Genomic DNA, 24346 nt, shown 5'->3' with positions numbered 1-24346 from the left:
ATAATAATAATACCTAATTCATAGGGTTCCTGTGAGCTTAAATGAGTTAATTTAAAGTGCTTATAACAGAGCCAAGCACTCCACAAAATGTTATTCAAAATTATTACTTTAGAGCCTCCTTCTTCTGTTAAAGAAATGTGCTTATGTTACTCATGCACTAAAAGGTCTGCTACCATATTCCCAATGACATTTGCTTCTGTGCCTGACTTAGTCAGGGCCCAATACTGTGGAATGTCTTTTGTACTCAGCTCCCTCCTTACAAAACACTAGAAGTCTCTATTTCATGTATTCCCACTCTAATCTTTATTATTTTATAATAATTGTGTAATTGTAATGACCATTTGTAGGCAGCTCTCATCCCTCTGGAACATAGTCTGGAGCCTCTAGGGAATGCACGATTTTCTGGAATATACATCCCTTATTTTGTAAGATTAAATAGAGCTCCTTAAAACATAGCCATAATTCATGATCAAAAAAACAGTGACAATTTGAAGTCAATATTTCGCCAACAAGCACATGAGAAAATGCTCCGCATCACTTGCCATCAGGGAAATACAAGTCAAAACCACAATGAGATACCACCTCACACCAGTGAGAATGGGGAAAATTAACAAGACAGGAAACAAATGTTGGAGAGGATGTGGAGAAAGGGGAACCCTCCTGCACTGTTGGTGGGAATGTGAACTGGTGCAGCCACTCTGGAAAACTGTGTGGAGGTTCCTCAAAGAGTTAAAAATAGAGCTCCCCTATGATCCAGCAATTGCACTGCTGGGGATTTACCCCAAAGATACAGATGCAGTGAAACGCCAAGACACCTGCACCTCAACGTTTATAGCAGCGATGTCCACAATAGCCAAACTGTGGAAGGAGCCTTGGTGTCCATTGAAAGATGAATGGATTCCATATATACAATGGAATATTACTCAGCCATTAGAAACGATGAATACCCACCATTTGCTTCGACATGGGTAGAAATGGATGGTATTATGCTGAGTGAAGTAAATCAATGGGAGAAGGACAATCATTAAATGGTTTCACTCATATGGGGAATATAAAAAAATGTGAAAGGGATTATAGGAGAAAGGAGAGAAAATGAGTGGGAAAAATCAGAGAGGGTGACAAAACATGAGAGACTCCTAACTCTGGGAAACAAGCAAGGGGTAGTGGAAGGTGAGGTGGGCAGGGGGAAGGGGTGACAGGCACTGGGGGGGGGGGGCACTTGACGGGATGAGCACTGGATGTCATACTATATGTTGGCAAATCGAACTCCAATAAAAAATATATATAAAAAAGAAATCAATATTTCATAATGTGAAAGACCCTACAAATGATCAGACCCTGGCACACTTTAATTGTAAGCACAGCCAGGTAGACAGTTTTGTAACTGCAGCTCAAAAATGACAGCTGAAATTAGCCTAGTTATTTACTCCTCTCGCATCTCAGTTTAAAATAAAACAAAATAAGAATTCCAGACATTCTTGCAAGAATAATTAGCAACCTAAGGAAATTAGGTTATAAGAGCACGCCTATCATGTTAGCTCCCAGGTGTATTTTAACTGGAGATCATGTGTTAAACGAAGACTGAGTATTTTGATGAACAGTTTCCTCAGTTTTAAATGTGAAATTGGAAAACAAACATAGAGCAGTTGAGAAACCACTGGACTGAGTGTCAGAGAAGCCTGTTTGTGTTATTTGGCCTTGAAGATTAAGCGAACGCGGGCTACTCTTTTCACCTATTGCCTTGCACAGCTCTGGGGAGGTACTGCCATTCTCACGGGGTACTCACAAAATCAAGTAGAGAGTTCTTCAGCAAAATTATAGATTTGGTATACAACCCCTTAAGTGGTGCAGTCCACCACCTGCACAGCCATCCCTGGCTGTTCTGAAGTAACCTAGTATTCTAGCCTCTTGTATATTATAGCACAGGAATTTTGAAGGAGGTAGGAGAGAGAAGTTATGTCAAGAAATAATTCTGTTTGTGAAAATGACATTCGCTAGTTCATACGTATATCTCAAGGAAGTAAATTTTGGCTTATTTTCAATTGCCCTAGGACTTCACAATGTTGTCTTCTCAATAGGCACTTTGCCAGTTTCTGTTAAACAAACACGTGAAAACCATTTATGCTTAATATGGAAGGTTTGTTATCATAAATATCACTAAATGTTTGAGATATTAATTTCACAAGGCTACTGCAGAGTTACCCTGCAGATCTAGAAGCTGTGCAGTGGTTTAAAACTTTTATAATTTCAATTTGCTACCACCTGGGGCAAAAGGGCTTTGGATCACCAATTTCTTGGCAAGACTTAAGTGAATTCTAGGACACTCCATGCAATCAACTTGGCACTAATAGATTTTCAAAGACAAATGCATTTAACATTTATGCTCAATGGGCTTTTTAAAAACAAAGCAATTACTTACATGGCATTAATTATCTGTGCAGCTTCCTTCTGACAATTCAAATTCTTGTTTTCCAGAGTCATTTCCGAGTATCTACACATCAGGTGCTGAAAAAAAAAGAAAAACCCTGACACACTTTAAATACTTCTCTTCAGGGATGAAAGGGCATAACAATTACCAGGTGCCTTTTCTGATGTGCAGTATTATTGACCATGCCTGGGAGCTTGAAAACAAACCCACTGGTAACTATTTTTCCTTCTATAAAGGGTTATAAAAAACTGCATGGTAGCTTATGCAGCAAGGTCAGGCTCCTGCCTGCCTCTCCAACTTCAGCTGGTACTCACTGCCTGTTCTCTCACTCCCGGCTCTCCACCACAGGCAGGGCCCCCCTCAGCTCCACGAACAAACAAGCTCTCCCCAGCCTCTGCCAGTACTGGGCAGTGTTCCCATTCCCAGGGCCAGGACTAGGATGGGACAAATGAGGCACCCGCCCCCTCAGGTGCAAACTGAAGGGGCCTCAAAAAACCCAGTAACCAAGAAAAGCCATATTTTAATGTAATATTATAAAAAAATTAATACCAAAAAGCCATGGAGAATACAATAGCAAATGTTTAAATCTTGTCATTTGCACCAACATGGATGGATCTAGAGAGTATAATGCTAAGTGAAGTAAGTCTGGAAAAGACAAATACCATATGATGTCACTCATATGTGGTATTTAAGAAACAGAGCAAATGGTCAAATGAAAAAAGAGACAAATAAAAAAACCAGACTCTCAGTATAGAGAACTGGTGGTTGCCAGGCAGGTGGGGGCATGGGCAAAACGGGGGAAGGAATTCAGAGTACACTTATCATGATGAGCACTGAGTAATGCAGAGAATTGGTGAATCACCGTATTTTGTACATCCAAAACTATCTCGTTAGCTGTATGTTAATTATACTGGAATTAAAAAAATAAAATAAATAAATAAAAGACAGGAAAAAAAACAAAGATAGGAAAGAAAAACAAAAAACAACCTCTCAGTCAACCCTGAACCTGCACCATTCTACCTCACTGCCATCACCTTAATTCTAGCCCTGTTGGATGTTGTCTGCAAATTTTTGATATTTTGTTACCATGGATTTTTAGCATTAATTTGGATTTTTTAAAACGTTGCAGTAAAATGTTATTCATCCTGATTACTGGGTTTTGGTGTCCTCTTTAATTTTGCCCCAGGGTAAATGCCTCACTTGCTTTACCCTAGTCCCAGCAGATTTCCTTGGATTCCTTTTACCTTTTTTCCATAGCTCACAGCCCCCCATCAGTGTGTGTGTGCGTGTGTGTGTGTGCGTGCGTGTGTGTGTGTGTGTGTGTGTGTGTTCAGTGTGGTTTTTGATCCCACAGTTAGCACCTAAGCCTTTTTCAGAGGTCTGCCCTTAGGCTAGTGGAACTGGCTTTGCATAGGAAAGCTATACATTAGGAAGAACTCAGATTTTGGGGAACCCTCCCCTCTATATCTCCATCCAGAAACATATGCTGACTTGGGGCTTTGTCCCAGCTAATTCCCTGTGATTCCAACCCTCTCTCAGGCTCTTTACATGTCTGGCTGCTTCTCACCATCTCACTGGTAGAGACATATCACCTACTCTTTCTTTGATGACCGGAGCCATTCTCTTCCCTTATTTTACAGCATCCTGTGTGCTTTCTTCCCAGTGCTCCTGATAATGTATAATTACTTTTTCTTGGGCCCTGGGCAAAAAGACAGGAGCCATTGCAGTTCCTTTCCTTACAGCACCTCCAGTATTAGCCGTCAGCTGATGGATGCACCTCAAGTCAGCATCCTTGTTTCCTGCCAACTTAGAACCAGATGCAGATGAAAAGGTGTGCCCATCTTTAAAGGTAAATGACTACTTTGTGGGTCCACTTAAAACTAGTCATAAAATTAAAGGAAATTTGCCTGAGGTATTTGTGAAAGCCTAAAACAAACAAACAAAACCTCCAAGAGGGTACCTTTGCTTTTTTCTTACCATCAGAGGTAGATTCTTTGCATCAAACTTTTTAATCTACAAGGAAAGCAAACTCACCTAATTAATAAAAAGTATAACTAAGATATATAATAAAGGAGTAGAATAACAAAGGCTCATTGAAAACTCCAGATTTTAGTATTATTAGTAGTACATTCTTGTCCTAACAGGGATATACTCACAAAGTATTGAGGTAAGATTTGTAAACCAAGAGTTCTAAGGGTGGATGTTGAGTTCAGGGAGAAAATTACAACCCTAACTTCTCATATTTGGGGCTCCAGGGAACTTCACACACTTTCTTTTGCAAAAGAAATCATCTAATAATTTCCCTCAACTTTTAAAAAAAATCTTGTTTCTCCTTTCTGATTGACTCTTAATGCGTCTTATTCCCACAACATATCTTCAAGTCCTTGAATGTATATAAATGCTAATACATGTTTCCCAGTATCCCTTTCATTTTAAATACCTGTAGTTGTTCATCAATGTAAGGGATTTTTAAAATTTCTATGGCAGATGGTCTTAGCGAAGGACTCTTGTTCAACATGCTGTAATGTTTAAGAAGAAAATTATTTTTCAAATGAACTAAAATATAAGTACAATTTAAAATTGCTTCTGTGGCAATATATTTATTTCCATACCATTCCATGATGGCATTCAATTCTCTTGGATATTGCTTGGGGAGAGAAGGCGCGTCACCTTCAACAATTTTTAAAACAATGGACAAGAAATTGGAGCCAGTGAATGCATGATTCATGCAGCACATCTCATACAAAATGCATGCCAGAGACCTAAAGACAAAGTCAAAGAATTTAAATGAGGAATAAATATCCTATTTTAAATTTGATCACCATACAAATCTCAGATGTGTCAATGGAATTGCTTATGAGACACTAACATACTCTTTGGTTGTTTGTTTAAAAGCTTCAGTTTCATATTTTCTTTTCCATTTAAATACATGTTTAATAAATAAAGAGGGAAAAATGAAAAAACAAACAACCCTACAAAATATAAGTCTGAATGACCACTTTTTGTCAGAGGAGAACAACAATAACAACAAAAAAACCAACAGGGGTATGTCTGCACATAGTAGGGCAAATAAACATTTGATCAATGTAGTAAGAAACCTGTATGAAGGAAAAATAAACACAGCTAAGTATTTTTCTAAGGCAGTTTTGTTGATATTACATATGCAAAATCAAATTTTAATTTATCAGCCTAACCTTCCCTCAAATGTGTATCCAAGCATTTTGAAAAGGAAACAGGCATTCTTTATTAGTTTTCTGAATAGAATCCATTTGCAAGTAGGGTTGAAAAGCAGCTACTTGTAGCTCACATTAAAATGTATAATTCTCCCTTTGAGCGTATGAAACAGAATATTAAAATTCTATATCAGTCCAACACTGATTTGGATTAACCATGCAAATCAGTAGCCTCTAAACCAGCAGAATAATCTTTTAAATAACTCGGCATCATTAAGAAAACTAAGGGGTAAATTCCTGCCTGAACTTAGTGTTAAGAAAGATCTCTACTTCTCCTAAAATTAATGGATCATTTTTAATATTGTGAGTATTTTAAGTTAACTAGCCAGGTCTCCCATTTCATGTTAGTTGCTTGAAAAATCAAAAATAAACTTACAACCAACCTTGCGTAAGCTGTGTTTTGTGTAACTTTTAACACTGTCCTTTCTTATAAAAGGCAGGGCATGTATAATAAATATATACATGAATGCTATCATTTTAATCATTTTGTGGGTATCATAAAAGTGTGCCCTGGTAAGAGAGTTCTAGATATATACTGAATACAAAAAGATATTTCTGTTTCAGTAAATAACAATGACACTAAAAAACTCCAACTAATTTGTACTTTACATATTGCAAAGCACTTCCATACATAACTCAACAGGACCTCATAATTTCATAGTGACATACAGACGCTATATTTTTCCCATTTTATACATGAGGAAACTGACTCAAGGAAGTCAAATGGCTTGATGAAGGTCACAAGGTATATTTCCTTCCAAATTCTGGATTAGTTTCTTTTTCTTTTTCTTTTTTTAAAAAGATTTTATTTATTTATTCATGGGACACACACACACACACACACACACACACACACAGAGGCAGAGACACAGGCAGAGGGAGAAGCAGGCTCCATGCAGGGATCCCAACATGGGTCTCCTGGGTCTCCTGGGTCGTGGGTCTCCTGGGTCTCCAGGATCACGCCCCAGGCTGAAGCCAGCGCTAAATTGCTGAGCCACCAGGGCTGCCCAAATTCTGGATTATTTTCATTATAGAATGCTAGAAAGAAGGGGAATGTTAGGAGAAATCCCATGATAGTGACTAAAATGCCAAGATCAATGTAAATATTATAAAATATGAAAATTATTTGAAGCTCAATAAATTTTGTGCCCATTTGTAAGGCCACTAATCTGATGACTATTAATATGATATAGCACAGGGCAGCCCGGGTGGCTCAGTAGTTTAGCGCCATCTTCAGCCCAGGGCCTGATCCTGGAGACCCGGGATCGAGTCCCAAAGTCAGGCTCCATTCATGGAGCCTACTTCTCCCTCTGCCTGTGTCTCGCCTCTCTCTCTCTCTCTCTCTGTGTGTGTCTCTCATGAATAAATAAATAAAATCTTTTAAAAAATGATGTAGCACATATTTAGATTTCTATACCAGAAAAAATTTCCTTCAATAAATATGAAATAAAGACATTTTTTTTAGACAAGCAAAAATTGAGAGAATTCATTGGCAACAGGATAGCACTAAAAACAATCCTAAAAGGGAATTCTTCCACTTGAAGAAAAATGATTCTAGGCAGAAAGAAGGGATACAGGGAAGAATAAAGAACACTATAAAGAGTAATTCTGTAACTATGTATAAGCCAACATTAACTCTATAAAATGATACTAACAGTATATTGTAGAGTTTAAACTTATGTAAAATGTAATTTTATGACAAAAATAATGTGAAAGACATAAGAGGGTAAATGGAGTTAAAGTATTTAAGGTCCTAGCATTACTGGGAAAGTGGTAAAAGTAATAACTTTCATTAAATTAAGTTTCATTATACTAAGGCAAGAATGTATGTATAATTGCTAGGGCTATCACCAAAAGAATAGTAAAAATGTATAATTGGCAAGTTTATAACTAGTAAGTTACTAGAGGGAAAATAATGATATAAAAATTTAAAATAAGGGATGCCTGGTGGCTCAATGATTCAGCATCTGCCTTTGGCTCAGGGCATGATCTCAGAGTCCTGGGATAGAGTCCCACATCAAGTTCCCTGCAGGCAGCCTGCTTCTCCCTCTGCCTATGTCTTTGCCTCTCTCTCTGTGCCTCTCATGAATAAATAAATAAAATCTAAAAAAATAAAATAAAACAAAAGCAAGAAAGGAGAGACAAAGAGACAAAAAAATGGTATATATAGAAAACAAATCATAAGATGACAAATAAAAATATAAATATAGAAAAATTATATTAAATGTAAATGGACAACACTTTAATTACAAGACTATCAGACTGGGTGAAAAATTATATACTGCTCACAAAACAAACCTTAAGTATAAGAACACAGAGCAATTCATAGAAAGAGGTATACCATGCAAATAGTTATCAAAATATTGCTGGTGAAGCTATATTAGCATCAGACAAAATAGACTTAAAGGCAAGAACCACTACTAAGATTAAGGTGGTAGACTGATAAAGAAATCAAACCATGAGGAACTATAACAATTCTAAAATCCATTAACTGTTTGCGTGTGTGCATAAAGCAAAACTTGACAGAATTAAAAGAAAAATAGACAAATTCACAGTCATAATGAAAGACTTTAACATACCTCATTCAACAGCTGATAAAACAAGCAGACCAAAGCTTCAATAAGGATAGAGAAAATCTAAACACAATTACCAAAATTGACATAATTGACATATTAATATAAATGCATCCAACAAGAAAAGATTTCAGATTCTTTTCAAGGGCACATGGAACATTTTCCAAATTGCCAATACTTAGAATTAAGGAAACCTCAACAGACTTCAAGAATTGAAAACCTTATTTTTTATTCTTATTTTTTTAAAGATTTATTTATTTATTCAGAGAGAGAGAGAGGCAGAGATACAGGCAGAGGGAGAAGCAGACTCCATGCAGGAAGCCCAACGTGGGACTCGATCCAGGGTCCCCAGAATCACGCCCTAGGCTGCAGGTGGCGCTAAACTGCTGCGCCACCGGGGCCGCCCAAGGATTGGAAACTTTAGAGCATATTTTCTGACCACAGTGGAATTAAGCCAGATTTATTAATTAAATAATTAATTACAGATTATTAAATATTAAATTATTAAATAATTTATTAAATATTATTAACAGAGAGAAAAAAACCCTACAAGATCACAAACTACTTTAAAATTCAAGAATATCCATCTAAATAATTCATAGTTGAAATAAATTCCAACAAAATTTAAAAAACTTAAAACTGAATATTAATAGAAGTATGAAATATCAATACTCGTAGCTAAAAACAAATGATTTTAGCAAAACTAAAATATTAAATGTATACATAAGTAAAGAAAAAAAGCTTAACATCCAGGATCTAAGTCAGCTTGGAAGCTAGAGAATGAATAGCAAATCAAACCAAATAAAGCTTAGGGAAAGAAATTTTTGAGAAGTAGGAATTAATGAAGTTCATTAGTTCATGAACTAATGAAGACACACAATAAAAATAAAAAACAGAACTCCAGTGAGACTGATTAAGAAAACAAGAAGAAAAAAATACAGCAAACAAGAAGAAAAAAATACAGATAAACAATAACAGGAATGGAAAAGCATACAACCCTATAGACTCCACATTTATTAGAAAGTATTAAGATGATATAATAAATGTTTTTCCCTAGTAAATTTCAAAAACAGAATGAAATGAACAGTCTTTAAAACATGTAAATTACCAAAATGATACAAGAAATAATATAAAATGTGAACAGTCCTTTATCTATTAATACAAATAATAAAGTAATAAAGTAATAAACAAATAAAGAATAAAGTAATAAATAATTTTTAAAACCTTTAAAATAATAACTTAAAATAATAATTAAAATATTAAATAATTAAAATAATAATTTAAAAAAACTTTTTTAAAACTCCCCACAAAAAAATTTCAGGGCCAGATGGTTTTACTGGTAAATCTTTCAAACATTTTAGGAATAAAGAATACTAATATCATTCAATTTTTTCATTTTAACAAGTCAACACAACTTTGATATAAAGTATAACAAGAATAATACAGATACACGGCGGGACCCGGCGGGACCCGGAGCAGCTCGGAGGGGCTCGGGGGTGGCTCCGCGGAGGGGGCTGCGCGGCCCCGGGAGGAGCTCGGAGGGGCTCGGGCAGAGGAAGAGGCTCCGTGCGGAGGGGGCTGCGCGGTTCCAGGAGCAGCTCGGAGGGGCTCCGGCGGCAGCTCCGCGGAGGGGGCTGCGCGGCCCGGGAGCGCGAATCCAACAGCGCAGGCTCCGGAGCACAGGGCGCCGGGACACAGCCCAGGATCCCGCCTCCCCCGGGACAGGCAGAGGCCGGGAGGGCCCAGGACAGCGAGGACGCTCCTGCCCCAGCTGAGCACATCAGCGGCCCCGCCCCGGAGCCTCCAGGCCCTGCAGACGGAGTTCCTGCCGGAGCTGAATCCAGGTTTCCAGAGCTGCCCCGCCACTGGGGCTGTTCCTCCTGCGGCCTCACGGGGTAAACAACCCCCACTGAGCCCTGCACCAGGCAGGGGCACAGCAGCTCCCCCAACTGCTAACACCTGAAAATCAGCACAACAGGCCCCTCCCCCAGAAGACCAGCTAGACGGACAACTTCCAGGAGAAGCCAAGGGACTTAAAGTACACAGAATCAGAAGATACTCCCTTGTGGTTCTTTTTTTTTGTTTTGTTTTGTTTTGTTTTGCTTTTTGATTTGTTTCCTTCCCCCCACCCCCACTTTTTTTTTCTCCTTTCTTTTTCTCTTTTTCTTCTTTTTTTTTTTCTTTCGTTTTTTTTTTCTCTTCCCTTTTTTTTCTCTTTCTCTTTTCTTTCCTTCTTTCTCTCCTCTCTTTTTCTCTTTTTCCCAATACAACTTGCTTTTGGCCACTCTGCACTGAGCAAAATGACTAGAAGGAAAACCTCACCTCAAAAGAAAGAATCAGAAACAGTCCTCTCTCCCACAGAGTTACAAAATCTGGATTACAATTCAATGTCAGAAAGCCAATTCAGAAGCACTATTATACAGCTACTGGTGGCTCTAGAAAAAAGTATAAAGGACTCAAGAGACTTCATGACTGCAGAATTTAGAGCTAATCAGGCAGAAATTAAAAATCAATTGAATGAGATGCAATCCAAACTAGAAGTCCTAATGATGAGGGTTAACGAGGTGGAAGAATGAGTGAGTGACATAGAAGACAAGTTGATAGCAAAGAGGGAAACTGAGGAAAAAAGAGACAAACAATTAAAAGACCATGAAGATAGATTAAGGGAAATAAACGACAGCCTGAGAAAGAAAAACCTACGTTTAATTGGGGTTCCCGAGGGCGCCGAAAGGGACAGAGGGCCAGAATATGTATTTGAACAAATTCTAGCTGAAAACTTTCCTAATCTGGGAAGGGAAACAGGCATTCAGATCCAGGAAATAGAGAGATCCCCCCCTAAAATCAATAAAAACCGTTCAACACCTCGACATTTAATAGTGAAGCTTGCAAATTCCAAAGATAAAGAGAAGATCCTTAAAGCAGCAAGAGACAAGAAATCCCTGACTTTTATGGGGAGGAGTATTAGGGTAACAGCAGACCTCTCCACAGAGACCTGGCAGGCCAGAAAGGGCTGGCAGGATATATTCAGGGTCCTAAATGAAAAGAACATGCAACCAAGAATACTTTATCCAGCAAGGCTCTCATTCAAAATGGAAGGAGAGATAAAGAGCTTCCAAGACAGGCAGCAACTAAAAGAATATGTGACCTCCAAACCAGCTCTGCAAGAAATTTTAAGGGGGACTCTTAAAATTCCCCTTTAAGAAGAAGTTCAGTGGAACAGTCCACAAAAACAAGGACTGAATAGATATCATGATGACACTAAACTCATATCTCTCAATAGTAACTCTGAATGTGAACGGGCTTAATGACCCCATCAAAAGGCGCAGGGTTTCAGACTGGATAAAAAAGCAGGACCCATCTATTTGCTGTCTACAAGAGACTCATTTTAGACAGAAGGACACCTACAGCCTGAAAATAAAAGGTTGGAGAACCATTTACCATTCGAATGGTCCTCAAAAGAAAGCAGGGGTAGCCATCCTTATATCAGATAAACTAAAATTTACCCCAAAGACTGTAGTGAGAGATGAAGAGGGACACTATATCATACTTAAAGGATCTATTCAACAAGAGGACTTAACAATCCTCAATATATATGCCCCGAATGTGGGAGCTGCCAAATATATAAATCAATTATTAACCAAAGTGAAGAAATACTTAGATAATAATACACTTATACTTGGTGACTTCAATCTAGCTCTTTCTATACTCGATAGGTCTTCTAAGCACAACATCTCCAAAGAAACGAGAGCTTTAAATGATACACTGGACCAGATGGATTTCACAGATATCTACAGAACTTTACATCCAAACTCAACTGAATACACATTCTTCTCAAGCGCACATGGAACTTTCTCCAGAATAGACCACATATTGGGTCACAAATCGGGTCTGAACCGATACCAAAAGATTGGGATTGTCCCCTGCATATTCTCAGACCATAATGCCTTGAAATTAGAACTAAATCACAACAAGAAGTTTGGAAGGACCTCAAACACGTGGAGGTTAAGGACCATCCTGTAAAAGATAAAAGGGTCAACCAGGAAATTAAGGAAGAATTAAAAAGATTCATGGAAACTAATGAGAATGAAGATACAACCGTTCAAAATCTTTGGGATGCAGCAAAAGCAGTCCTAAGGGGGGAATACATCGCAATACAAGCATCCATTCAAAAACTGGAAAGAACTCAAATACAAAAGCTAACCTTACACATAAAGGAGCTAGAGAAAAAACAGCAAATAGATCCTACACCCAAGAGAAGAAGGGAGTTAATAAAGATTCGAGCAGAACTCAACGAATTCGAGACCAGAAGAACTGTGGAACAGATCAACAGAACCAGGAGTTGGTTCTTTGAAAGAATTAATAAGATAGATAAACCATTAGCCAGCCTTATTAAAAAGAAGAGAGAGAAGACTCAAATTAATAAAATCATGAATGAGAAAGGAGAGATCACTACCAACACCAAGGAAATACAAACGATTTTAAAAACATATTATGAACAGCTATACGCCAATAAATTAGGCAATCTAGAAGAAATGGACGCATTCCTGGAAAGCCACAAACTACCAAAACTGGAACAGGAAGAAATAGAAAACCTGAACAGGCCAATAACCAGGGAGGAAATTGAAGCAGTCATCAAAAACCTCCCAAGACACAAGAGTCCAGGGCCAGATGGCTTCCCAGGGGAATTTTATCAAACGTTTAAAGAAGAAACCATACCTATCCTCCTAAAGCTGTTTGGAAAGATAGAAAGAGATGGAGGACTTCCAAATTCGTTCTATGAGGCCAGCATCACCTTAATTCCAAAACCAGACAAAGACCCCACCAAAAAGGAGAATTACAGACCAATATCCCTGATGAACATGGATGCAAAAATTCTCAACAAGATACTGGCCAATAGGATCCAACAGTACATTAAGAAAATTATTCACCATGACCAAGTAGGATTTATCCCTGGGACACAAGGCTGGTTCAACACCCGTAAAACAATCAATGTGATTCATCATATCAGCAAGAGAAAAACCAAGAACCATATGATCCTCTCATTGGATGCAGAGAAAGCATTTGACAAAATACAGCATCCATTCCTGATCAAAACTCTTCAGAATGTAGGGATAGAGGGAACATTCCTCGACATCTTAAAAGCCATCTATGAAAAGCCCACAGCAAATATCATTCTCAATGGGGAAGCACTGGGAGCCTTTCCCCTAGATCAGGAACAAGACAGGGATGTCCACTCTCACCACTGCTGTTCAACATAGTACTGGAAGTCCTAGCCTCAGCAATCAGACAACAAAAAGACATTAAAGGCATTCAAATTGGCAAAGAAGAAGTCAAACTCTCCCTCTTCGCCGATGACATGATACTCTACATAGAAAACCCAAAAGTCTCCACCCCAAGATTGCTAGAACTCATACAGCAATTCGGTAGCGTGGCAGGATACAAAATCAATGCCCAGAAGTCAGTGGCATTTCTATACACTAACAAGGAGACTGAAGAAAGAGAAATTAAGGAGTCAATCCCATTTACAATTGCACCCAAAAGCATAAGATACCTAGGAATAAACCTAACCAAAGATGTAAAGGATCTATACCCTCAAAACTGTAGAACACTTCTGAAAGAAATTGAGGAAGACACAAAAAGATGGAAAAATATTCCATACTCATGGATTGGCAGAATTAATATTGTGAAAATGTCAATGTTACCCAGGGCAATATACACGTTTAATGCAATCCCTATCAAAATACCATGGACTTTCTTCAGAGAGTTAGAACAAATTATTTTAAGATTTGTGTGGAATCAGAAAAGACCCCGAATAGCCAGGGGAATTTTAAAAAAGAAAACCATATCTGGGGGCATCACAATGCCAGATTTCAGGTTGTACTACAAAGCGGTGGTCATCGAGACAGTGTGGTACTGGCACAAAAACAGACACATAGATCAGTGGAACAGAATAGAGAATCCAGAAGTGGACCCTGAACTTTATGGGCAACTAATATTCGATAAAGGAGGAAAGACTATCCATTGGAAGAAAGACAGTCTCTTCAATAAATGGTGCTGGGAAAATTGGACATCCACATGCAGAAGAATGAAACTAGACCACTCTCTTTCACCATACACAAAGATAAACTCAAAATGGATGAAAGATCTAAATGTGAGACAAGATTCCATCAAAATCCTAGAGAAGAACACAGGCAACACCCTTTTTGAACTCGGCCATAGTAACTTCTTGCAAGATACATCCACGAAGGCAAAAGAAACAAAAGCAAAAATGAACTATTGGGACTTCATCAAGATAAGAAGCTTTTGCACAGCAAAGGACACAGTCAACAAAACTCAAAGACAACCTACAGAATGGGAGAAGGTATTTGCAAATGACATATCAGATAAAGGGCTAGTTTCCAAGATCTATAAAGAACTTATTAAACTCAACACCAAAGAAACAAACAATCCAATCATGAAATGGGCAAAAGACATGAACAGAAATTTCACAGAGGAAGACATAGACATGGCCAACATGCATATGAGAAAATGCTCTGCATCACTTGCCATCAGGGAAATACAAATCAAAACCACAATGAGATACCACCTCACACCAGTGAGAATGGGGAAAATTAACAAGACAGGAAACAACAAATGTTGGAGAGGATGCGGAGAAAAGGGAACCCTCATACACTGTTGGTGGGAATGTGAACTGGTACAGCCACTCTGGAAAACTGTGTGGAGGTTCCTCAAACAGTTAAAAATATACCTGCCCTACGACCCAGCAATTGCACTGTTGGGGATTTACCCCAAAGATACAGATGCAATGAAACGCCGGGACACCTGCACCCCGATGTTTATAGCAGCAATGGCCACGATAGCCAAACTGTGGAAGGAGCCTCGGTGTCCAACGAAAGATGAATGGATAAAGAAGATGTGGTTTATGTATACAATGGAATATTACTCAGCTATTAGAAATGACAAATACCCACCATTTGCTTCAACGTGGATGGAACTGGAGGGTATTATGCTGATTGAAGTAAGTCAGTCGGAGAAGGACAAACATTATATGTTCTCATTCATTTGGGGAATATAAATAATAGTGAAAGGGAATATAAGGGAAGGGAGAAGAAATGTGTGGGAAATATCAGAAAGGGAGACAGAACGTAAAGACTGCTAACTCTGGGAAACAAACTAGGGGTGGTGGAAGGGGAGGAGGGCGGGGGGTGGGAGTGAATGGGTGACGGGCACTGGGGGTTATTCTGTATGTTAGTAAATTGAACACCAATAAACAATAGATTCCTTGCAAAAAAATAAAAAATAAAAATAAAATAAAATAAAATAAATCTGAAAAGTAAAAAAAAAAAAAGAATAATACAGATAAAGAAAATTATACACAATTTTTTATGATTATAGATTCAAAAATTCCAAATACACACACATATATGCATATTATAAATAGAATATAATGATATGTTAAAAAGATAATATATCACAACTGAGTGGATTTTTTTTTGTTTTTGTTTTTGTTTTTTTTAACTGAGTGGATTTTATTTCAAAAGTACAAGGTTGACTTAATATTTGAAAATCAATCAATGGCATATATCTCGTTATAGATGAAAAGAGAAAAATTATATACAGACACAAAAAAGGGCAGTGGGTAAAATTCAAAACCCATTTGTGCTTTTAAAAAGAAGAAAACTTTTAGTACACTGGGAATAGAAGGTAACTTCTTCAAGTAATTTTTTAGAGTTATAAAAATATAATAAGTATTATGCTTATTGGTGACATATTGAAAGTATATGCTTTTATTTTGTAATTGAGAATATTATAAGTATGTCTATTATCACCACTTCTATTCAATGTTGTAATGAAGGTGCTATTCAGAATAAGGCCAGAAAAAGTAAAAAAATAAAATAAAATAAATATATATATTTATACATATAAAGAATACACATATCAAGATTAGAAAAAAATATATTAAACTGTCATTAAGCATTTCTACATGGTTATGTACATAAAAGGTCATTTCAATAAGCCTGTGACAAACATTTAAAAGATGAAATACAAAAAAAATAAATAAATAAAAGATGAAATACAAAATGTCACTATACTAACATCACACAATGTCAAATCCACAGGAATAAATCCAACGAAAGATGTGAAAGGCCCTATACTGCAGACCACAATACATCACTAAGAGAAATTAAAGATCACCTAATAAAGAGAGTGGGGGTGGAGAGCGAGAGATCCATATACATGGACTGAAGGAGTCAATGTCATGAAGATGACAGTTTTTCCCAGAATGAACTATAGACTCAATGCAATATCAATCAAAATCCTAGCAGACTTTCTGTGGGAATTGATAAGCTAATTCTAAAAGTTATGTAGAACTGCAAAGGGACAAAGCTCGCCACAGTAGTTAAAGAAGAACAAATTTGGAGGTCTTGTATCACCACATAGTAAGATTCATTATAAAGTTTCATTACTGGGGACACCTGGGTGGCTCAGCGGTTGAGCATCTGCCTTTGGCTCAGAGTGTGATTCTGTGGTCCTGGGATCGAGTCCCACATTGGGCTCCCTCCATGGAGCCTGTTCCTCCCTCTACCTACATCTCTGCCTCTCTGTGTGTCTCATGAATAAATAAATAAAAATCTAAAAATAAATAAAGTTGCATTACTTATGAAAACATGATATTAACAAAGAAGAAAAAATAGACCAATGGAACAAAATACAGGGCTCAAAACCAGATCCACACATATTCAATCATTTGATTAATGCAAAGACAAAAAAAATCTTATTAACAAATTATGCTGGGTTAACTGAATACCTATATGGAAAATAACATGTGGACTCCTACCTCACACCACACATATGCACAAAAATCACCCATTTTTCAACTATGGAAAATAACATAAAGCTTTTAAAAGAAAACAGGAGAATATCTTCCTGATCTTGGGGTAGGCAAAGACTTCCTAAACAAAATGTAAAGAGCACTAACAATAAAGCTATGGACTGACAGAATGAACTCCATTAAAATTATGAACTTTGATTCGTGAAAACACAGTACTAAGAGTGAAAAGGAAGATACAGAGTGGGAGAAGGAAGATATTGGCAATTCAAATGTCCATCAAAGACTGGTATCCAGAATATGTAAAAAATTAATTAATTAATTAAAACTCTTACCAATCATTAAGAAAAAGGAGAGAATCCAATTGAAAAATGGACAAAAGGCTTGAAGAGATACTAAATGGCCCCAAATCATGAGGTGCTTGACAGTATTGGTCATCAGAGAAATGCAAATTAAAACCACAGTCCAGTACCACTATATAACTCATAAGAATGGTGAAAATGAAAAAGACACTGTCAAGTCAGTACTTGTTATACTATGAAAAAAGTTTTCTTAACAAAAAGAGGGGAGGGTTACATATTAATAGTAAAATATAATCATCAGGCTTAACCAAACATTTTTATTTGTGTGGATATATGTAAAATATTTGCGTGCTATAAACTGCCTCAATATACTTACTTACTTTCCCCAAAGAAGGGTCTAATTTGAACCCTGAGAATGTTTAAAATAGTAGAGCTACAGGGTCTACCATGATTTGCTAATTCTAAACTCTCATTTATCAGTGAAAAAACCAAAGCTCAAGGAAAGGAAGTAATTTGCCCAGAAATGTGCCATGTTAGATCACTTGTTTGGTATTGGTATTGTTCTCATTTAATATTTCTTAAAAATGCTTTCTAAAAAATTTACATTGATAACACCCTGCTGCATAACCTAATGTATGTGCAATAATCTGAACACTGAAAAAAGGAATGAAACACAGGTCCAAGGAGTAGAAGGCTATCAATCCCTCAGCACCCACACACTCTCTTCTGAGGATTTAATTCAGCTTCTATGGACTTAGTCTTCTTCAGGGCTTGGGTTAAAAGCAAAACAAACAAACAAAACACACACACACACACACACACACACACAAACAACAACAACAACAACAACAACAAAGCAAAACAAAGCCAGACAATCCTTCCTGGCTCTGACAGGTTGGAAGTGTTGGAAGAGAGCAATAATTCCTGACACGGGACATTATGAGCTGTCTTGGGGGCAGACTATTATATATCTCCACCAATAATACAAATGATAACAATAATAATGATAATAAGGAAAATACTAGCTGAAATTTTAATGGTGTTTACTATAAGCTGGGCCCTATTCCAAATTCCTTACATATATTACATACTCATTTAATCATTCTCATAACAATCTTAATGAAGTAGACACTATTATTATTCCCATTCTTCAGATGATGAAATAATTAAGATTAGGTCAGTTGTTAAAGGTTCCATATAGAGTAGCTGGTAGAGCTGGGATTGCAACACAGGTTGTCTGGTTCTAGAGACATAAACTTTATGCCATCCTGCCTCTCAGTGCTGTATCAATCAGAGCATTTCTGATCATTAAGGACTCTTGAATTGGAAATTCTGGCTAACCCTGATAGAAGACCTTCAAGCAGGGGCTGACTTCCCAAGCTTACTTTGGGTCCTATCTAGAACCATAAGCCACCTTCAGGGATCTCTGGGGCCTGAGATAAGCCATGCAGGGCATTAGACTATGGCAAATATAGGGCACACAAACAATGAGACCCTCTGTGGCAAAAGGAAAGGAAGGCTGGCAAGTTTGGCCTTTGTTTTTCTGTTGCTTGGCAGGGAAAGGGGGTTAGTGTCTATTAGGTACAATTAGTTGATCATGAAGTCAAATCCTGCTTTTACTGAGACATAACTCTATTGAAGCCACAGTTGATGGATGTATTGCAGTTATAAAAAGATGTGGAATTATCTGGCTGAAGGACATAGAACAATTAGACATAGAGGCTATATCAGTACTCAATTAATTTTGATACAAGACTATTCTCTTCTTTGGAAATCCTCTTAGCTACCCTAAAGGCATACTGCTATTTGCCTGTCTCATTTTGATCTAGGAAGATTTACTTGCACTTGAGCACATGGAAAAGACTTCATTTATCAGCCAGTAATTTGTAGAAAGGGACCTGCTCTGGTCCCTGTGCACCTGCCTGGAATGGGTATAACTTGATTACAGACACCATCATGGCATTTCAGGTAAAATATTTTTTATTATCCTGTTACAAGTTAAAATCGACTTATTATATAGTTTTATTCTAGTTAACTACATATCTGTGTACCTATGGTTTTAATTTTTTTCCAATTTCCAACCAAACATTTCTATATAAGAATAATTATATAAACTTGAACTCATAAATTCCATCCATTTTGAAGATTTTTCTCTTACTTGACTCCCAGGTCTTAAATCTGGCAATGTGAAAGTGAGGAGGTACTTGGGGGGAAAGAAGGGGGCAAGTTGAAAAAACAAAAAAAACAAAAACAAGTGAGACATGCATTTTACTTAGCAGTCTATGATTCGCATTCCTTTCTTTTTTCCAAAATACAGCCAACTGTGAAGAAGTAAGGAAATAAATTCCTAAGTGAGGGAATTTAGCAGGGAAAAGGAAGGCTGGGATCAGGTGCATGTGAAGCAAATTACACCTGAACTGTATAAACTTGCCATCTGTCCACACTGACCAGAACTACCCAAATGATTTCTGAAGCACATGTTGATAATGAATTGCAAATGTAATTCAGACTTTGTCTTGTCTCAAGGTAACTAAATTTACCCTTTGAAATCTGCCCAGACTGCAAAGAGAAACCTAACCTATAGCAATGCATGACTCCAGTGGGTTGGGGCAGCTTTTCTTATCTTCTAGATAATATTTTTATTTTATGTAATTGAGGATCATCCTAATATCCATCTAGAAGAGAGTACACATAACTTAAGCAATTGAATAAATAGAGACTAATAGAAATTTAATAAAAGAATAGTGAGTTTTGCTTTAGTGTGTGGTAACATAAATAAAAGTCTGTACTGAAGTGGAGTTGAGTATCAGTATAAACTTTGTCTAAATATAATGAAAGACACTGGATGGCTTGAACTAATACTTCAGGAACAATATTATACAGCAACCATTTTATAAGGGCCTGTCATGTCCCAGAACCTCTACCAGTTCTCCTTGAGCTTTAATAGGCATACAAATCACCCAGGGATATTATTAGCATTTTTATTCTGAATATTTGGGGAAAAGTGGCAGCTACATCAGAAACATAGTTTCTGGATCTTTCTTAAATTTCCATATAAAACAGAGCAGCTAGATAGCAAAACCAAAAACCATGGCCAACACTTTCAACAAAGTTAGGTAGCAAGGTGTCCCTGCAAACCTCAAAGTATAAGGAAGTGAAGACAAACCACAGTTGCCATGCAGCCTGCCCAGCATCAACATCACCATTTCAAAGCAAAGGGAATCAATGGAATGATGAAGGACCACAAAAAGATAGTAACTTCAAAATAGTCAAAAAGCATTTACTGAAAAGCACAGTGGGCCCGTCTAAAAACAGCAGTTGAAACTGTCATAGGATCTGCTCAATCCAAAAGCTGCTTGAATGCAAGAAAATCCCAGGGTAAGGCCTAAAGGGTCTAGAGCAGTACTCAGGACTATCCAGTGGAATTCTGCAATGTCGGAAATGTTCTATATTTCTATATACAATAACCAGTAGGCCACTGAGCACTTGAAATGTGGATAATGTGTCTGAGGAACTGAATTTTCAAAAGAATATTTAAAAGCAAAGGTGAATGCATTCTTTCCACCATATCATCCCAATATAATATCATGTTTGGGGGAAGACCCATAACATTTTAGAAACAAAGTTTGGGTGAACTTTGTCCTGTTCATACCAGTCTTTCTTTCTTCTTCTTTTTTTTTAATTTTATTCCATTTTTCTTTAAATTTGTATTTTTTTTAAAGACTCTATTTATTTAGTTATGAGAGACATAGAGAGAGAGAGGCAGAGACACAGGCAGAGGGAGAAGCAGGCTCCATGCAGGGAGCCCGACGTGGGACTCTACCCCAAGACTCCAGGATCACACCCTGGGCAGGAAGGCAGGGGCTAAACCGCTGAGCCACCCAGGGATCCCCATACCAGTCTTTCTAATTACTTTATTTCACTATTGAGTACAATGTTTGAGAGAAGATCATTGGTTCTCCCTCCCCTGTGGTGGTTCCATACCCTCCACAACATAAGAATTTGGCCAGTGGGAGAACTGAAGATGGGAGCAACACCAATGGAAGAAAAGAGAACAGGGAGATCACAGTGTGGCTGAGGAGAAAATAAAAGGGAAAGGGTTTGTTTTCTTGCATCTTTAGCTACTCCTGGGGTCACAATCACAGATTCCATATAAACTATAAGGTTTGGGAAATGAACATGGACAGTGTTCAAAGTTGGAAGGAAAAGGTAAGTTATCAATAGAAACAATGGTCAAAGTATCCTTCCACAGTGAAGTGTTATTCACTCAGCTACTCCATAATGGCTGGATGTGGCAACAACCTGTACTGCTTCACACTTCGGTTGAATGGCTGTGCTCCAACTGCTTTAATCATCTCTGATAGTTTCCATGGGTTCTTTTAGGATGGGCAGAGTATCAGAAGTAGTAGAAGGTATAAACTTAATAGAAGGCCTGCCTATCTTCCTTCTTTAGTCTCCCCCAACTTCTCCCTGTCCCAGTCTGTTGTCTTTCCACTGTTTAACAGAGGGAAAATAAATAAATAAAAAATCTCTAATTCCAACAATAAGGCCTTGGAGAGAATAGTTCCAAAATGGCATCTTGAGGAGCTCAGCAGACATGCTCCCTAGCAAAACAACTATAATTGGTGAAAATTACCGAAACCCCCAACAATTTAAAGTCACTGAAAATTGTCTTGAGGACATAAGGTAAATGAAGAAACATTTATATAAGAAAATCTACTAATTCTCAGTAAAAACATGAGTTTGTGGCACTTAGGCACTCCTCTAGGTCAATGTGACAAAAATCTCACTCTGAGCAAGTGTGGCCAATATGATGGGGTTCTCCCTTTATTCAGAACCTGTCATGGGCTTGGATATCTCTCCAGGAAGGGCGGGCTTCCAGCATCTCTCATCTCCTCAGCTCTGTATTATAGAGATTCAATTTCACATAATTGCAACCAACATGTTAAGAGTTCCTTTCCTCTATCTAGTCCCTATTGGTAGAATGGAAACTCCATCTCAGGGACAGCAGGCAGACAATAGTGGGGCCCTGATCACTGATCACCTTTGACCCAGCTTTCTCACAGGTTGGAGGTTCCATGCTAGGAGACACAAACTAGGAAGAGAGGCTACTGCCCCTGGTTGGTACCCTGCTCATGAGCAGGACTGTCACTCTAAGTTGGCCATGTCCCTGCCTCCAGCTCCTGACCAGTGCTCAGAGATTTTGCCCAGGGCTAAGGCAGGCTATAACAAAGATGCTAATTTGATTTGGAGTCTCTCCCCAAAGAGACTAATTTGATTTGGAAAGGAGCATAGGAAATTCAAGCCTAAACTCCAGCTCTCAGAAACAGTGAAGATTTTGCTGGCAAGCAATTAGAGGAGATTGGTAGCTCCATGAGTACAATAAGCTAAACCATAGGCTAGCAACATTATCAGAAAAATCAGGGAAAGAGACAGCAAAGAGTAGCCAAATTTTAAACCTTAAGGACTGGCCTCAAAAACTACATTTGCAAAGAGGCTCAAACTTAATTGAAAGAGATTGGAGAGCAATGCATGCCTTAAGGTATTGTTGAAAATAATAAAGTAATGAGCTGGCAATTAGTAAAAGCTAACAAGTGGGTATAATACCAGCAGAACCAGCTCAACAGAGAGAACAGGGAAAGGGACAGACAACCTTCCTAAAACCATTATCATCCCAAGGCTAACTGTGCATGTGCCCAAGACTATTCTCTTAGGATCAACACTGGAGGTTTCACACTAAAAGGGAAATAGGTTTCACTAGAATAGTCAGGCATGTCATTAAATGAATAAAGAAACAAATAATAGCAAGCCCCAGAGAGGTGGGAGGAGTAGTAAGAAAATAGTGTTTAGAGTTGATAAAATATATTGTCTAAAATGTCCAGCTTTTACCAATTATGAGATAAAGAAACAGGAAAATACCTATTCACAGTGGGGAATGACACAAAACAGAAACTACCTGAGAGGTCTCAGATGTCAGTTTTAACAGACAAAGACTTCCAAGCATCCTTATAAATAAGTTTAAAGAACTAAAAGAAAAAATGTTTAAATAAGTAAGTATGACATAAATGCACATCAAATAGAGAATATCAAGAAAAATATAGACATTATTTTAGAAGCACCAAACAGAAATTCTAGAGTTGAAAAATACAGTAACTGAAATTAAAAATTCACCAAGACTTTAACTAGCAAAAGACTCAATGAACTTGAAGCTAGATTGACAAATATTATACAATCTAAAAAACCGAGAGAAAAAATGAAGAATGACATTTAGAGAAATGTCGGAGACCAGGAAGCACAGTAACATGTGTATAATGGGAGTACCAAAAGGCAAGGAGACAGAGAAAAGAGAAGAAAAAAATACTCAAAGAAACAATAGTTGAAAACTTTTCAAATTTGATGAAATACATTAATCTACATGTCCAAGAAGCTCTGCTCTGGGTAGGATAAATTCAAAACCACACCCAGATACATTGTGCCCTAAAAATGCTTAAAGACAAAAACAAAGAAAACCTTCAAATAAAAATTAAACAATGTTTAATAAACATTATTGGTTGAAAACTTATTGTGTACAAGTATGGAATACTATGCAAACATTTAAATAAGTAGCTATATTTTGTTAATGCAGTATAATATTTCCTTTGCAAGTGAAAAAATCAGGTTGTAATATATATATATATATATATAGTATGCCTTTTTTATAGTAACACATTTATATAGATATATAAAGCACATTACCTGTCAATCACAGAGCACTCCATAGACAGTAGCAATTCTGATTCTGTTGCTGCAGTTGTATTGTGACCTTCATAATACTAACCAGACTAGATATTGTCTCAGATTTTGTATCAGTCATTTCATTCTAGTCTTGAGAAAATATATTAACACCCAAATCTACTGCACTTGACTGAGATGTTTTCCTACCTCAGCTTCTGTTTAGTGAAAATAAACAACAATGACACCAGTTCTCACTGCCTAAGAAG

General features: G+C 37.4%; 1 protein-coding gene across 18 annotated transcripts in view; it reads right to left on the bottom strand.

Annotated features, from left to right (window-relative positions):
• Positions 1 to 24346, bottom strand: part of NEK11 (NIMA related kinase 11) — a 255460-nt gene that overhangs the window by 150735 nt on the left and 80379 nt on the right. For all 18 annotated transcript variants that reach the window (XM_038570830.1, XM_038570831.1, XM_038570834.1 and 15 more), the window contains 3 exons: positions 5041 to 5190; positions 4869 to 4947; positions 2420 to 2505 (listed from right to left, as the gene is read on the bottom strand). In XM_038570830.1, the coding sequence (XP_038426758.1) occupies positions 2420 to 2505; positions 4869 to 4947; positions 5041 to 5190 (315 nt within the window). The remainder of the gene's footprint in view (positions 1 to 2419; positions 2506 to 4868; positions 4948 to 5040; positions 5191 to 24346) is intronic.

Source organism: Canis lupus, chromosome 23 (genome assembly GCF_011100685.1).
Source record: "Canis lupus familiaris isolate Mischka breed German Shepherd chromosome 23, alternate assembly UU_Cfam_GSD_1.0, whole genome shotgun sequence".
Lineage (NCBI taxonomy): Eukaryota > Metazoa > Chordata > Mammalia > Carnivora > Canidae > Canis > Canis lupus.
The sequence above is the reverse complement of the archived record's forward strand: the minus strand, read 5'-3'. Positions and strand labels throughout refer to the sequence as shown.